This window comes from Crotalus tigris, unplaced genomic scaffold, assembly GCF_016545835.1.
Source record: "Crotalus tigris isolate CLP2741 ecotype Arizona unplaced genomic scaffold, ASM1654583v1 scf7180000018097.2503214, whole genome shotgun sequence".
Classification (NCBI taxonomy): domain Eukaryota; kingdom Metazoa; phylum Chordata; class Lepidosauria; order Squamata; family Viperidae; genus Crotalus; species Crotalus tigris.
In genome coordinates, this window is record NW_024096820.1 from 2417502 (window position 1) to 2432341 (window position 14840).

Here is a 14840-nt window from a genome sequence, read left to right on the forward strand (position 1 = left end):
TACAATGATGCAAAATGTCTCTTAGAGTAATCAGTTAGTTATTTAAGCTGGGATGAATGGCAGTATTTTGCTAAGTTATTAGATAGGTAAAAACCATGCCATTAAAATGAATCATAAGTTGCCTTGGCATTGATCCCTAAATTAGTTTTAGTAAATTTTGATGTGATATTCAGATTGCATAGTTATAGACTTTGTTTAAACTCATGAGGTTAAAATCAGTATAGTGTAATGGGCCATATGCTCCACATATGTAGAGTAATTTCAGAGCATATGGCTTCATAAACTGGAACTGTGGAATTCACTCCAATTTACTTCTCTTAATCCAGGTGAGACAGGCCAGTGAATAATTTCCTGTGTAAATATTATTCAATTTTAACTTACATCATAAGATCAACATGTATCTTTCAGGAACCAGGACATTGTGCTGACTTCCATCCAAGTGGTACAGTGGTAGCGATAGGAACACACTCAGGAAGGTAAAAATGTTGTAATGCTTTTCTTCAGGCAAAAGCAAATATAGTCCTCTGGAAATTGTTCTCTGTTTGATAGTGATTTACTGTTGTTGCTTTTAATTTAGTTAGTATATTTCTGTCTTCCGTTATGGAATTTAAAGCGGGTTATGGGATTCATGGGTAATTACCCATTTAGGCATTGATCATATGGGACTCAAATGTCTATACACAATGCACAGAGTATGAACAGCAAACAGGGTGAACTAGAAATTCAGGTTAATGAGGGCAGATATGATATTGTTGCCATTACGGAAACATGGTGGGATGAAACCCACACATGGAACACACAGCTAGAGGGATTTAAATTATTTAAAAGAAACAGACCAAATAAAAGAGGAGGTAGAGTTGCTCTCTATATAAAAAATAACTACATCTTTACAAAAATAGAGCATAACAATGATGAAAACTGTCTTGAATGCATTTGGGTCAATATAAAAGGGGGAAAAAACGACATTACCATAGGTGTATACTATAAGCCACCCAACCAAACACAGGAAATAGATGAACTTTTTGCTAGTCAGCTAACTAAAGTATGTAGGAAGTATATCACAATAGTAATGGGGGACTTTAACTACCCTGACATCAACTGGGAGACAAACTCTGCACCAAGTGGAATATCAAACAGATTCCTGACAAACCTAGCAGACAACTTTGTCTCCCAAAAAGTAGAGAAGGGAACTAGGAGATTAGCCATTTTGAATCTAATTCTCACTAACAGAGATGAAATGATAAAAGGTGTGGAAACCATAGGAACCTTGGGAGGAAGTGATCATGCAATATTGGAATTCAATATTATGGAAGCACAAGCAATAGAATACAGTCAAACTTGAGTCTTGGACTTCAAGAGAGCTACTTTCAATAAACTTAGAGAGGGTTTTGGAAGGATTCCATGGATGAGAATCCTCCACGGGAAAACAACTCAAGAGGCTTGAGAAATTTTGAAAAGTGAGATAATAAAGCCCAGTCTAGCACAATACCAACAAAGAGGAAAAATAACAGCTCTCAAAAGAAACCAGCATGGCTGCATAAAGAACTCTCTGATCAATTGAAAGATAAAAAGGACAAGAAAGTGGAAAGAGGGACACATAACTTAGTCAGAATATCGGCAAATAGCCCAAGCCTGCAAAGATGAAGTGAGGAAAGCCAAGGCTCAAAATGAACTAAGGCTTGCGACCAAAGTCAAAAATAGCAAAAAAGCTTCTTTCAACATGTAAAAAACAAGAAAAAAGTGAAGGAAATGATTGGTCCATTAGTGGGTGAAAGTGGCAAGAAGGTGACAAGCAACAGGGAGAAAGCAGAACTATTTAACTCATTTTTCGCATCTGTCTTTACACAAAAGGAAAAAACAGACCAACCTATCAAAAATAGTGCCATAAAAACCAAAATAGAAATACAAGTTAAGATAGGCAAGAAAATGGTAAGTGAGCACCTGTTCAGCCTAGACGAGTTCAAATCACCAGGACCAGATGGATTACACACCAAGGTTCTCAGGGAACTGGCAGATATGATCTCAGAACCACTGAACTATATTTTTCAAAGATCCTGGAGCACTGGGGAACTACCAGAGGACTGGAAAAGAGCTGATGTAGTTCCCATGTTCAAAAAAAGGGGCCCAGGAAATTACAGACCTATCAGCCTGACCTCAATACCTGGGAAGATTCTGGAAAAGACAATCAAACAACGAATCAGCGAACACTTACAGGCAAACAAACTCATTACTAAAAGCCAACACAGGTTTGTCAAGAACAGATCATGCCAGACAAATCTTATTGCATTCTTTGACCAAGTGACAAAATTAGTGGACCAGAGGAATGCTGTGGATATAATTTACTTGGACTTCAGTAAGGTATTTGACAAACTAGATTACAACCTACTACTTGATAAGATAGAAAGCATCACCACCAGATGGATCCTTAGCTGGCTGACCGGCCATACTCAGTGTGTGGTCCTCAATGGAACCACATCTACATGGAGGGAAGTGTGTAGTGGAGTGTCCCAGGGTTCTGTTCTGGGCCCAGTGCTCTTCAACATCTTCATCAACAATCTGGACGAGGTGATAGATGGGGAACTCATCAAATTTGCAGATGACACCAAGCTGGCAGGAATAGCCAACACTCCAGAAGACAGGCTTAAGATACAGAAGGATCTGGACAGACTTGAACACTGGGCACTATCTACACAAAATGAAATTCAAAGATGAAAAAAGTAAGGTTCTACATTTAGGCAAGAAAAACCAAATGCACAAGTATAGTATAGGGGGTACCTTCTCAATAGTAGTAAGTGTGAGAGGGATCTTGGGGTTCTGGTGGACAATCACTTAAATATGAGCCAGCAGTGTGCTGCAGCTGCCAAAAAAGCCAACACAGTGCTAGGCTGCATTAACAGAGGGATAGAATCAAGATCACGTGAAGTATTAATACCACTTTATAATGCCTTGGTAAGGCTACACTTGGAATACTGCATCCAGTTTTGGTCATCACGATGTAAAAAAGATGTTGAGACTCTAGAAAGAGTACAGAGAAGAGCAACAAAGATGATTAGGGGGCTGGAGGCTAAAACATAAGGAACGGTTGCTGGAATTGGGTATGTCTAGTTTAACGAAGAGAAGGACAAGGGGGGACATGATAGCAGTGTTCCAATATCTCAGGAGCTGCCACAAAGAAGAGGGAGTCAAGCTATTTTCCAAAGCGCCTGAAGGCAGGACAAGAAGCAACGGATGGAAACTAATCAAGGAGAGAAGCAACCTAGAACTAAGGAGAAACTTCCTGACAGTGAGAACAATTAACCAGTGGAACAACCTGCCTCCAGAAGCGGTGAATGCTCCAACACTGGAAGTTTTTAAGAAGAAACTGGACAGCCATTTGTCCGAAACAGTATAGGGTTACCTGCCTGAGCAGGGGTTGGACTTGATGACCTCCAAGGTCCCTTCCAATTTATTATTATTATTATTATGGATCATCGCACAGTCAGCCAGATGTTCAGACTGGATTTGGCATTTTGTCTACCTATCGAGTCCTTACCCAGGACCTGGGATAGGCAGATGTGGATGTTTGATGGTATTACAGATATCGTCGCAGGATGGAAGCAGTTCCTAATAAGGCTGCCTTTTGCAATTGACTAATAGCGAATTTGTCAATGCCAATGGTGTTCAAGTGGTGCTCCAGTTGTTTTGGGATTGCACCCAAGGAGCCTATTACTATTGGTACTACCCTTGCTTGCTTTTGCCACAGTCTTTCTATTTCTATTTGTAGGTCTTTGTATTTTGTTATCTTCTCCAGTTCTTTCTCGTCTATTCTGCTGTCTCCAGGCACTGCCACGTCCACTATCCAGACTTTTTTGTCTTTCTTATCGACAATTGTTAAGTCTGGGGTGTTATGTTGCAGGTGCTTGTCTGTTTGAATTCTGAAGTCCCAGAGCAGTTTAATTTTATCATTTTCTATGACTTTCTCTATTTTATGATCCCACCAGTTTTTGCTTACAGGCAAATGATATTTTTTGCAGATCTTCCAATGCACCATTGTTGCTACTTTGTCATGCCGCTGCTTGTAATCAGTCTGTGCAATCTTCTTGCAACAGCTTACCAAGTGGTCCACTGTTTCTTCAGCTTCTTTGCATAGGCGGCACTTACTGTCTGTTGCTGTCTTCTCAATTTTGACTTTGTATGCATTTGTCCTTAAGGCTTGGTCTTGTGCAGCCAGAATTAGTCCCTCGGTCTCTTTCTTCAATTTTCCTGCTCTTAGCCATTGCCAGGTTTTATTATTATCTGCTTTCCCAGCTATTTTTTTCATGTATTGGCCATGTAGTGCTTTGTCTTCCCATGCCTCTATTCTGTTCTTCATTTGGTCTTTCCTGTAGGCCAGTTTGGTCTCTCCAGTAGTTAGTAAGCCTTCCTGATATACTAATTTCAGTGCATCTTCATCATTGTTCTTCAGATATTCTTCCAAAGCCATTTTTTCTTCTTCAACCATCTGATGTACTTGTAGCATTCCACGCCCACCTATTTGCCTTGGTAGATAAAGTCTATCAATGTCACTGCGTGGATGAAGGGCATGATTCATTGTCATTATTTTTCTGGTCTGCCTATCCATTGCTTTTAGTTCTGCTTGAGTCCAGTCCACTATTCCAGCTGTGTACCTAATGACTGGGATTGCCCAGGTGTTGATTGCCTTTATGGTATTTCCTCCATTGAGTTTGGATTTAAGATCTTCTTCACTCTCTTGATGTATTCACCTCTAATCTTTTTCTTGACTTCAGTGTGCTTGATGTTGTCAGCTTGAAGGATACCCAAGTATTTGTAGTACTCTTCCTCATCCAGACTCTTAATGTTATTTTCGTGGGGCATCTTGATTCCTTCAGTTTTCACTATTTTTCCTTGTTTGATAGTAAGTGTGGCACATTTGTCCAAGCCAAACTCCATTACAATATCTTGGCTATATATACGGACAGTGTTGAGCAGCGATTCTATTTCAGATGATGTTTTTCCATACAGCTTCAGATCATCCATGTAAAGGAGGTGGGATAGTCTGGCAGATGTTTTTGATGTTTGATAGCCATGTCCTGAGTTATTCAGTATTGTTGACAGAGGAAACAGTGCAATAACAAATAGTAATGGTGATAATGAATCTCCTTGAAATATTCCTCTCTTGATATTAACCTCTCCCAGCTTCTCACCATTGATCTGCAACTGTGTCTTCCATTGTGCCATCGATCTTTGCACAAATTTTCTGATGTTTCTACTGACTCCTGTTATTTCTAGGCACTTTATTATCCAATCATGTGGCAGAGAGTCAAATGCCTTTTTGTAGTCAATCCATGCCACATTCAGGTTGGTCTTCCTTCTCTTGCAGTTTTCCAAGATCATTTTGTCTATTAGGAGTTGATCTTTTGTTCCTCTGCTATTGGGGCGGTTTCCTTTCTGCTCAGGTGGAAAGAGATTGTTTTCAACTAGATGCTGTTGTACTGCATCAGCTATCACACCAGTTAGTAATTTGAAAGTTGTTGGTAAGCAGGTAATTGGCCTGTAGTTACCTGGTGTTGCCCCTTTTGCTGGATTTTTCATTATTAGGTAGGTTTTCCCAGTTGTTAGCCACTTTTCAATTTCTCCTCCTTGTAGTATATTGTTGAACTGCTTGGCAATGAGTGGGTGTATAACAGTTAGATGTTTCAACCAAAACCCATGCAGTTCATCTTCACCTGGTGCTGACCAATTTTTGATTTTCTTTGCTCTTTTTTCTATCATTTTTGTTGTTATTACTAGTTCTTTCATTTCAACTTCTGTTTTATTTGCATCCACCTCTTTTAACCAAGCCGCATCCTTGTTGTATTTCTTTGGGTTATCCCATATCTGCTTCCAGAACTGCACTGTTTCTTCCTTGTCAGGTACTGACTGATTCCTTGCAGTTTCTCCATTGATGGATTGGTAGAAACGTTTCTGATTGGATTGAAATTGGAGGTTCTGCCTATAGTTTGCAATTCGAGCTTCATATCTACTGATTTTCCTGGCTATAGCTGTTATTTGTTGCTTTATTATTTCCAGTGCTTCCTTGATCTTCCTTGTTTCTAAGTGGTATTTCTTGATTAGGTATTCTTTGGTCTTCTTGTTCTTCAGCTTCTTTTCTTTCATCTGTTCTAGCTTGCTTGCATGTGATCTTAACTTGCTGATCTTATTTTCTAGTCTAACCTTCCATTTTTCTGGTGCACTGTTTGTTTGTTTTTCTTCTTTGTTGATTTTGCATCCCAGGTATTCTGTTATAACTGTAGCTGTGCTGTACATTAGTTGGTTTGTTTCTTGCAGTGAATTGGTGCTTATACTTGCTATTGCAGTATTTGCATCTTTTAATGCTTGTGCTAGCTGTTTCTTTGGAACAAGCTTCAATGCAGGCAGCCTTATTCTGTTGTTTTTGTGCTGTTCTAGATGCTCAGTTATTCTTTGTTTCAATTCTTTTATTTCTTTAGTTAGAGGGTTTTGTTCTTCCTGAGGTAGAGGTGCCTGGTTTCCAAATGAGAACAGTTGTATATTTCTGCTAGATTCCTTCACTGCCAACTCCCCCTGGTTAGCCTCTACATTCTGAATTACTTCTGGTAAGGCTTTGATTTCTTTGCCCTGGGTAAACCTTTGCAGTTCGTCCAATTCTGTTTCTGTGAATATTTTGTTTCGTGTTATAAATCGGCGTTGATCTGCTAGTCTCTGTTCTGTTATTTCTGATTCTGGATGTTGTTCTTTCCAGAACTGGTGCATTCGTTTTAGATATCCTCTTCTTGTTGGACTTGATCTGTAGTAACAGATCATTATTTCTTTGTTTTCCATCACTGTGTATCTGCGACGGGTAAACACCTTTTCTTCCAGTAGTTCTGCAGCTGCTGGCCCTGGTTGCTCAGCCAACAGTCCTGAGTCCTGTAACCCATTTTTCACCAGATATCCAGGAACTCCAATATCTAGTGCGGACCTTGTTAACCCGGGCGACGTCCGAGCCGGTATGGCATTCTGCAATTTACGTCTCACCATATTTTTTATGGGAGAGACACTCTTTGTCTGACTCCTCTGATGAGACCTGTCCAGTATGGTTGAACCTCTGGCATAGCTCTCATCTTCCTCAGAGTACACAAGCCCCACAACCACGTCAAGGTAGTGCCTCACTGGGGGTTGTTGTTGTTATTATTATTATTATTATTATTATTATTATTATTATTATTTTCAAGCCTGTTTAGCTGGAACAAGTGGATTGTATCATAATGTCATCAAGTTATGAGGCAAAGCACCTATTCTTCTGATATCACTAAGTCAGGGGTCCCCAATCTGTGGGGTGTGGCCCACTACTGGGCCAGGCCTATTCGCAACTGGGCCACATGAATGGTGGTCCAGCTTGCACAGCCCCATTCATGTGGGCCCCAGTGCTTGCAGCGTCATTCGCGCTTGCAGGGGCACTGGTGCTTGCAGCTCTATTCATGCAAGCGCCGTGTGTGTGCACCACTGCTCACACTAATGAACTTTTGTACGTGTGCACCTGCCCCTCATACAAAACCATCTACCTCTGCCCTCACGCCAGGCCACCAATCTGGAAAGGTTAGGAAACGCTGCACTAAGTGATAATTTTTAGAAACCTCAACAGTATGATCAGTGGTGAAAGATTGATTAATTGATCACCAAAATCAAGAAAGAGTGTTTTATATCCTGGGAAATGAATTCAGCAACTTCCAAAAGCTTCAAATTGTTAATTCCTGCATGAAAGAAAAAGAAAGAGCGTCCAGAAGGAAGATTTTTTTTTCAAAAAGTACTAGAAATGAACAAGTTCATTCATATTTATGAGTAAAGAAGCAAAACCCATTCCTATGTACTGTCATAGTACATATGTTTTCTTGATGGTGGGATAATTCATATATGTTTTAGAGTTTTAAAGTTTCCAAAACATTTTATAGTAATAAAAAAATAAGCCTGTTCATAATTCTGTGAAGATACAGTACTCAGTAGCTCAGTAGAATAGAGGATCTGTTTGCTAAAGATATCAGGAGAACAATATAGAGAGGAAGAAATCTCATATAGGGTATATCAAAAGTCAGGAGCCATAGACCAATCACAGTATGTTGTATTTCTTTCAGCTTTCTTTATTTCAGCTACTATATTAGGAACATTTAAAGGTCCTGCACCAAATGAGTATGGGATTGCTTAGAAGAAAATGCTAACCAATTCAAACGTTAGGCTTTCTAGTCTGGAGACTGCCTTCCATGGGAATACTGTTGCTCACATTCTATCATTAAGAAAGTTTAGGTAATAGATTGATATAGGTAGTTCTTGACTTATGACCAGTTGTTTAACAAAACCTCAAGTTGCAATGGCCTTTGAAAAATGATTTATGAACCATCTTCGGAGTTACACCACTCCAACAGTCGTGATCACAATTTGGGCAATTGGGAACTGACTTACGTTTATGGTAGTTGCAGTGTGTTGCAGTTACACAATCACTGTTCGTGACTTTCTCAGCCAGCTTCTGACAAAGTCAATTGAGGAAGCTGGATTCACTTAATGACCATGTGATTCATTTAATGACCTCATTGATTTGCTTAACCTCAGTGATTTGCTTATCAGCTCCATTGTTAGAGAAATATCCTTATCTTTCATGATGTCTAAGAATAGCACTGTCATCTTTCCTAAAATTAATTCATTTTTATTGCCCATTGTCCTAAGGCAAAATTATCTTTCATTTTAATTTTGTTGCCAACAGGAATAATAATAATAATAATAATAATAATAATAATAATAATAATAATAATAATAATAATAATAGAGTTGGAAGGGACCTTGAAGGTCTTCTAGTCCAACCCCCTGCTCAGGCAGGAAACCCTATACTGATTTATGCTGGTTGGTTGTCTTAATTTTTAACATTAGCTCAGATTTTTCTGTTTCAATTTTTATTTCCATATATCTGAGTTCTCCTTATTCTAAGTTAGCAAAGTGCTTGGCCTGAAATTAATCATCTGGCTATCACCCTCAAATTGATAGGGCTTTAGCCTGCACTTAATGAAATCCAGCTATTTTATCTTCCTATCTTGTCATTAAGTATATTCACTCTATAAGATATCACTCTATAACAGGTATATCAGACTTGCAACGTCATATGACATGTCGCGATGTATCACGACTGTTTTTCCATTTCCAGCAATGGGGTGGGTGCAGTTTCGGCATGACACATCCGGCCCGCGGGCTGGCCGTTTGACACCCCTGCTCTATAAGATATTCTTTCACTGCCCTCTCTATTCTGAAGCACTCAGTTCCTCCTGATTCAATTCTCTTCATATTTCCTGTTCATTGTAAGGATTCTTAAGATCAGTAGTCAAATGTTTTGGCATACCTATTAGTTTTAATATATTCTACATTTGGCATAATAACTACGATTGCACTGTGAGATGAGCAGCATATAAATTGGATAAATAAGAACAAAATCAATTGAGCAGAAATAAACCTTAAATTTTCTTAGTCTCTGCAATATGTTTTAGTATCTGCAATATGTATCTTGTGTTAGCTATGTGATCTCATGTCTTTTTTAAAATTTATCTGCTCATTTGGCATTTCTCTCTTTTCTGTTAGACAGCTGGCCAATTTACCTATGGAAACTCACTTTCTGGGGAGCATTTCTTCTATATCTCTTCCTGCAAATGCTTCTGTCACCTTTAATCCAATTTGTAAAGGATTTCAGTATAGTATTTTTTTTATTTAATTTGCCTCTATCACATGGGCATTCGGGGAGAGGCAGGCAAATAATGAATGTGTGGCATGCAAATAGTGGCATGTCTGAAACCTATGCAAATATATAGTTTTTTTATTTGTCATCTATATATCAAAATTATACAGCTGCCCATTTCACAACAAGAAAAGTGTAAAACAAAGCTAAAAACAGATAGATAATAAATACCACACAATGTGGTACAGCAATAAAAAGCTAATGACCAAGACAGGGGGGGGGGGGCTGAAAGTTCCTCAGAATAAGCAGCAGCCACTGCTGTGCACAAACATGGGGAAAAGCGGCAGCAATAGGAACTAATGCTTTGCTTTAGTAAGGCAGTGGTCTATTTTGTTCACCATAGTTCTGTGTTGAAATATTGAGCAAAGCCATTTTCTGGCAGAAAATAAAAGGCTTAGAATAGTTAGGAATTTCTACAGTATTAATAGAAACAAGAAGACATTTTGAAGCCAGAAAAGAGAAATCTGCAACTTCAGACCAATGAAAAATGGCAGCAAAATCTTTCAGAAGAATATATAAGAGTTTGGGTAATTATTTGAGATGTAAAATCTATTCCCAGGCAAGTGTATACCTCTGTTACAGGAACAGGCAGGGACAGCTTTAAGAGGCAAGAATCAGAAAGAGGCAAGGCAAGAATCGAATGAGATTATAATGTAAAGTTTGAAAGAAGAAACAGATTTGGTGTACCCCTAGGTTAATTTGTACATTAGATAAAATCAAAAAGAAACTGTCTATCAAGATGAACAAAAATTAAAAATAAAGAGGTCAACAATTGGAAAAATGAGAAGCATGTGTGGAGGGATGCTAGCCAGAAAGATGAACAAAAATTAAAAATAAAGAGGTCAAAATGAAAAAGAGGGAAGCAGGTGTGGAGGGATGCTGGTTAGAATTTGGAAGCACTAGAAAGGAAGGAATCACAACTTTATCATTCTATCTCTTACAAAAAGTGCTACTACATAATACTCCCCCCACATACTTTTTAAAAATTATAATATGGAATATTAGTGTTCTAAGAGTTTCTAGTAAATATTATGTCCTGCTCCAAGAGTGCTTCAATTACTAGTTTGATTCCTTTTTAAGCTTTTGGGAGAAGGGATATTGCATTTTCCTAAGCAATTGTTTTGTTGAGTCAGTTTGAATTTCATAGGAAGGGCTAAAGCTGCATGTCCCCCCTCGTTAGAATACTTTGTGCACAAATTCTTTGAAAATTCCTTTAAAATGGAATTATCATAGCAGATTGGATTTCCTCCCAAGAGGCATTGCCAGTAAAACAATTACTTTTTTATCATGCTGAAAAGCATGTGATGTGTAAATACCTTCCATCTAGTGTGCAATATATAGTGGCCCCTAATTTGCATAACATATCTGTTCCAAGGAAATCTACAGAAGAGACACTTGGGAGAATAGAAATAAATTCTATAATGACAGTGAATGGCTCAGACTGACTGATTGGAAATTTCAGCAGGGAAAGACAAAAGATTTTTGAAAATGTTGAAGTTGTGACAGTTGAATAAGAAGCAACAGTATCTAAGAGACAAAAGATAGTTTCTCCTCCTGCTGTGCAGTCAACAATGGATTCAGATCCAGAAAGAGAGATAAAAGAGTAGCTGAGATGTTACATCTGTGTTGTCCTGTTGAAACACATCCATACTATTTCTACCAGTACCCAGTATTTCCACAGAAATAACAAGTTCTGGTGCTAGAGCAGGGGTCCCAAAATCCCGGTAAGCTAGAGTAGGGGTCCCCAAACCCCGGTCTGTAGACCAGTACCAGGCCGTGGCATGCAAGCAACCGGTCCGCACAAACAAGCAAAGCCCCATCCGGGGGATGCAGGTAGCACACAAAACCATGCACCCTCCGGTCCGCGGAAAAACCTCTCCACAGAACCGGTCCTTGGTGCCCAAAAGGTTGGGACCTCTGAGCTAGAGGGCATTTCGCAGAAAAGATGAGTTAAAGGTTTGTTTCATATTTTGCTGCCTGTTGCTATATCTAGCTGCGATATTTATTAGGGGCAGCAATATACTGCATATCAGATAAAATTTATTTTATTTTCCTTGCCAGTGCTAGTGGGAACTTTGCAGTCAACTCATTTGAAGAGTCATATGCTTTAGTTCAGGCTTTTTCTTATTTAAAAATTTTAGTTGAGTAGCCATTGCAAAATCTAATTAAAGGGTTTGTTAGATAGACATGATAGATTTTAAATGCTGCTGCATCTTTGTCTGTAGACCCTGTACAAAAAGTGTTAGGAATCTAGAATGCTGTTAATTGTGGTTCTTAAACTTTCCAGGAAATCAGCTGAGGGTTGTACTTTTTGTAGAATAGCATCAGCTACTATAACATGAAATTCATAAAATATAACAAAAAGTTACAGAGAACAGATATATAAAAGTTCCAACATACTAGCAAAAGTGATTCTGCAAAGATCTTATATTCATTCTAGGCTCATTCTCAAGGTCATTGAAATTATTCATCTTTCCATCATGTTGCATCCCACCATATTGTGCTAGTAATCTACTCTAAACAGGCTTAAGATACAGAAGGATCTTGACAGATTTGAACATTGGGTGCTATCTAACAAAATGAAATTCAGTGGTGAAAAAAGTAAGGTTCTACATTTAGGCAAGAAAAACCAAATGCACACGTACAGTGTACTTCTCTCAATAATAGTAACTGTGAGAGGGATCTCGGAGTCCTAGTGGACAATCACTTAAATATGAGCCAGCAATGTGCTGCAGCTGCCAAAAAAGCCAACACAGTGCTAGGCTGCATTAACAGGGAGATAGAATCAAGATCACGTGAAGTGTTAATACTACTTTATAATGCCTTGGTAAGGCCACACTTGGAATACTACATCCAGTTTTGGTCAGCATGATGTAAAAAAGATGTTGAGACTCTGGAAAGAGTGCAGAGAAGAGCAACAAAGATGATCAGGGGACTGAAGGCTTAGACATATAAGGAACTATTGCTGGAAATGGATATGTCTAGTCTAATGAAGAGAAGAACTAGAGATGACATGATAGCAGTGTTCCAACGTCTCAGGGGCTGCCACAAAGAAGAGGGAATCAAGCTATTCTTCAAAGCACCTGAAGGCAAGATAAGAAGAGATGGATGGAAACTAATCAAGGAGAGAAGCAACTTAGAACTAAGGAGAAATTTCCTGACAGAGAGAACAATTAATCAGTGGAACAACCTGCCTCCAGAAGCTGTGAATGCTCCAATACGACGTTTTTAAGAAGGGACTGGACCACCATTTGTCTGAAATGGTATAGGGTTTCCTGCCTAAGCAGGAGGTTGGACTAGAAGATCTCCAAGGTTCCTTCCAACTCTGCTATTCTATGATTCTATCATCTTTAAGACACTGGTGCCTTGTGGCTGTTCTTATTAATTCCCAGAACAGTACTTAGTCCTCAGTGGGGCTCGTGCTGATGCTGACGTCCTGATTTGATTAGGTTAAATAAGTCTATGTACAAACATTAAATACATAGGCATTTCCTTAAAATCATACACTCTATATGCCAGGGATGGGCAATCCACAGGCCCCAAGTTCCAGGCCCACTTTTTTCAATTGTCAGAACAGCCACTGAAATTCGGGGGCAAGCTTATCTATTGTCATTGAAATGAGTGGCTTTTTAATGGGCTTGTTGTGCACTTTAATTACCCAAAAGTGTCTGGCCTTATCTGGATACATCACCAGCTTTAACTTGTGCCTCCTTTGGATGCAAAATAATAGTAAATATTTAAATAAAAAGTGTGATCCAGGCCCCAAGAAGAGGTCATATAAAAATACACACACTATATGCCGTGTTTTCAGATACTAATGCTGCCTTAGAAATGATTGTGAACAAAAAACTTATTTATTGATATATTATTAGGGCAACATTTAATCAGATGTCAAACCAGTTATGTCATTTTATAAAATTCACAGTAACCTTGCAAGAACATTTCTATTTTTCTTCACAGGTGGTTTGTTTTGGATGCTGAAACAAGAGATTTGGTTTCAATCCATACAGATGGCAACGAACAGCTCTCTGTGATGCGCTACACAGTAGGTATGCAGAACTGTAATTCACTTGAACTATTTTTTTATTTTTAAATACATGTCAACTATTCTAAAAAGAGTGTTTTAAGTAAGAACAATATTGTATCTGCATATAAATCTTTTTAACATACATATTTTATTGTGTTTTTTTAACGTTGGGGAAATGTTGCTGTCTATTACAAATCCATGCATGATATGTTATATGCTAAATAAATAAAATATAAGTGTAAGAACAAAATAACGTTAACCTCTTCGTGAAGTTATTTTTCCCACATTGAAAAAATATTACTTAGTAAAGTAAGTAAAGCAATATGGAACATTAATTTTTTTGTTTGATTTTAGTTTTACTGCACCTGAATCAACAGTATTGTTTGCCAGCTTCTCTTTCTAAATACTGGTAGTAGCTAAATAAAGGAAGTAGTCATGCAAATTCACATAGAAAATAGTATCCCGGCAGATATAGGCCCTGGCAGCAGCTCAAAAACTAGACTTTTTTTCTGACTGAATTTGACATTTAAATTCTGGGACTCAGAACACAAATGCTGCAGGGTGGAAGAAAATGGGAAAAAATGATAATAGCTGATGTCAACAAGGAAGAAGAAGGCAAGTAGGGAAGGGCTGACTGTTATGCCATGTTTGAATTCAAGCACATTGAAGAAGAAAGAGAGAAGAGCATTGACACAATTGATAGGTAGACTAGTGCACTGCAAGGCTGAGGACAAAAAGTTCCGGGCCTTTGTTGCAAGATCATCCAGAACCTGGAACAACCAAAATATTCTCAATTTTATTTTGCCAGAATTGTCCAGAATCAATCCAGCCATGTACAAAACAGTCATGAACATATCCATGTACAAAATAGCCATGTACAAATCCAGCCATTTACAGAACAAAATACATTTAAGTTTGCTTTCTTGATTTCAGCAAGTCTGCTTCTAAACATAACTATTTTCTGTTAAACAAATTGTCTTATGTAGGCAGCATTGTTAGGGCAGTTACATTAAAGTTTTTTAAGATGTTCTGCCTATGCAGGGGGAAACAAAGTCTTTTTGTCTG

General features: G+C 38.4%; 1 protein-coding gene across 2 annotated transcripts in view; it reads left to right on the forward strand.

Moving 5' to 3' along the window:
• Nucleotides 1-14840, forward strand: part of LOC120309953 (echinoderm microtubule-associated protein-like 4) — a 174150-nt gene that overhangs the window by 145342 nt on the left and 13968 nt on the right. For both annotated transcript variants that reach the window (XM_039347719.1, XM_039347720.1), the window contains 2 exons: nt 409-476; nt 13709-13797. In XM_039347719.1, the coding sequence (XP_039203653.1) occupies nt 409-476; nt 13709-13797 (157 nt within the window). The remainder of the gene's footprint in view (nt 1-408; nt 477-13708; nt 13798-14840) is intronic.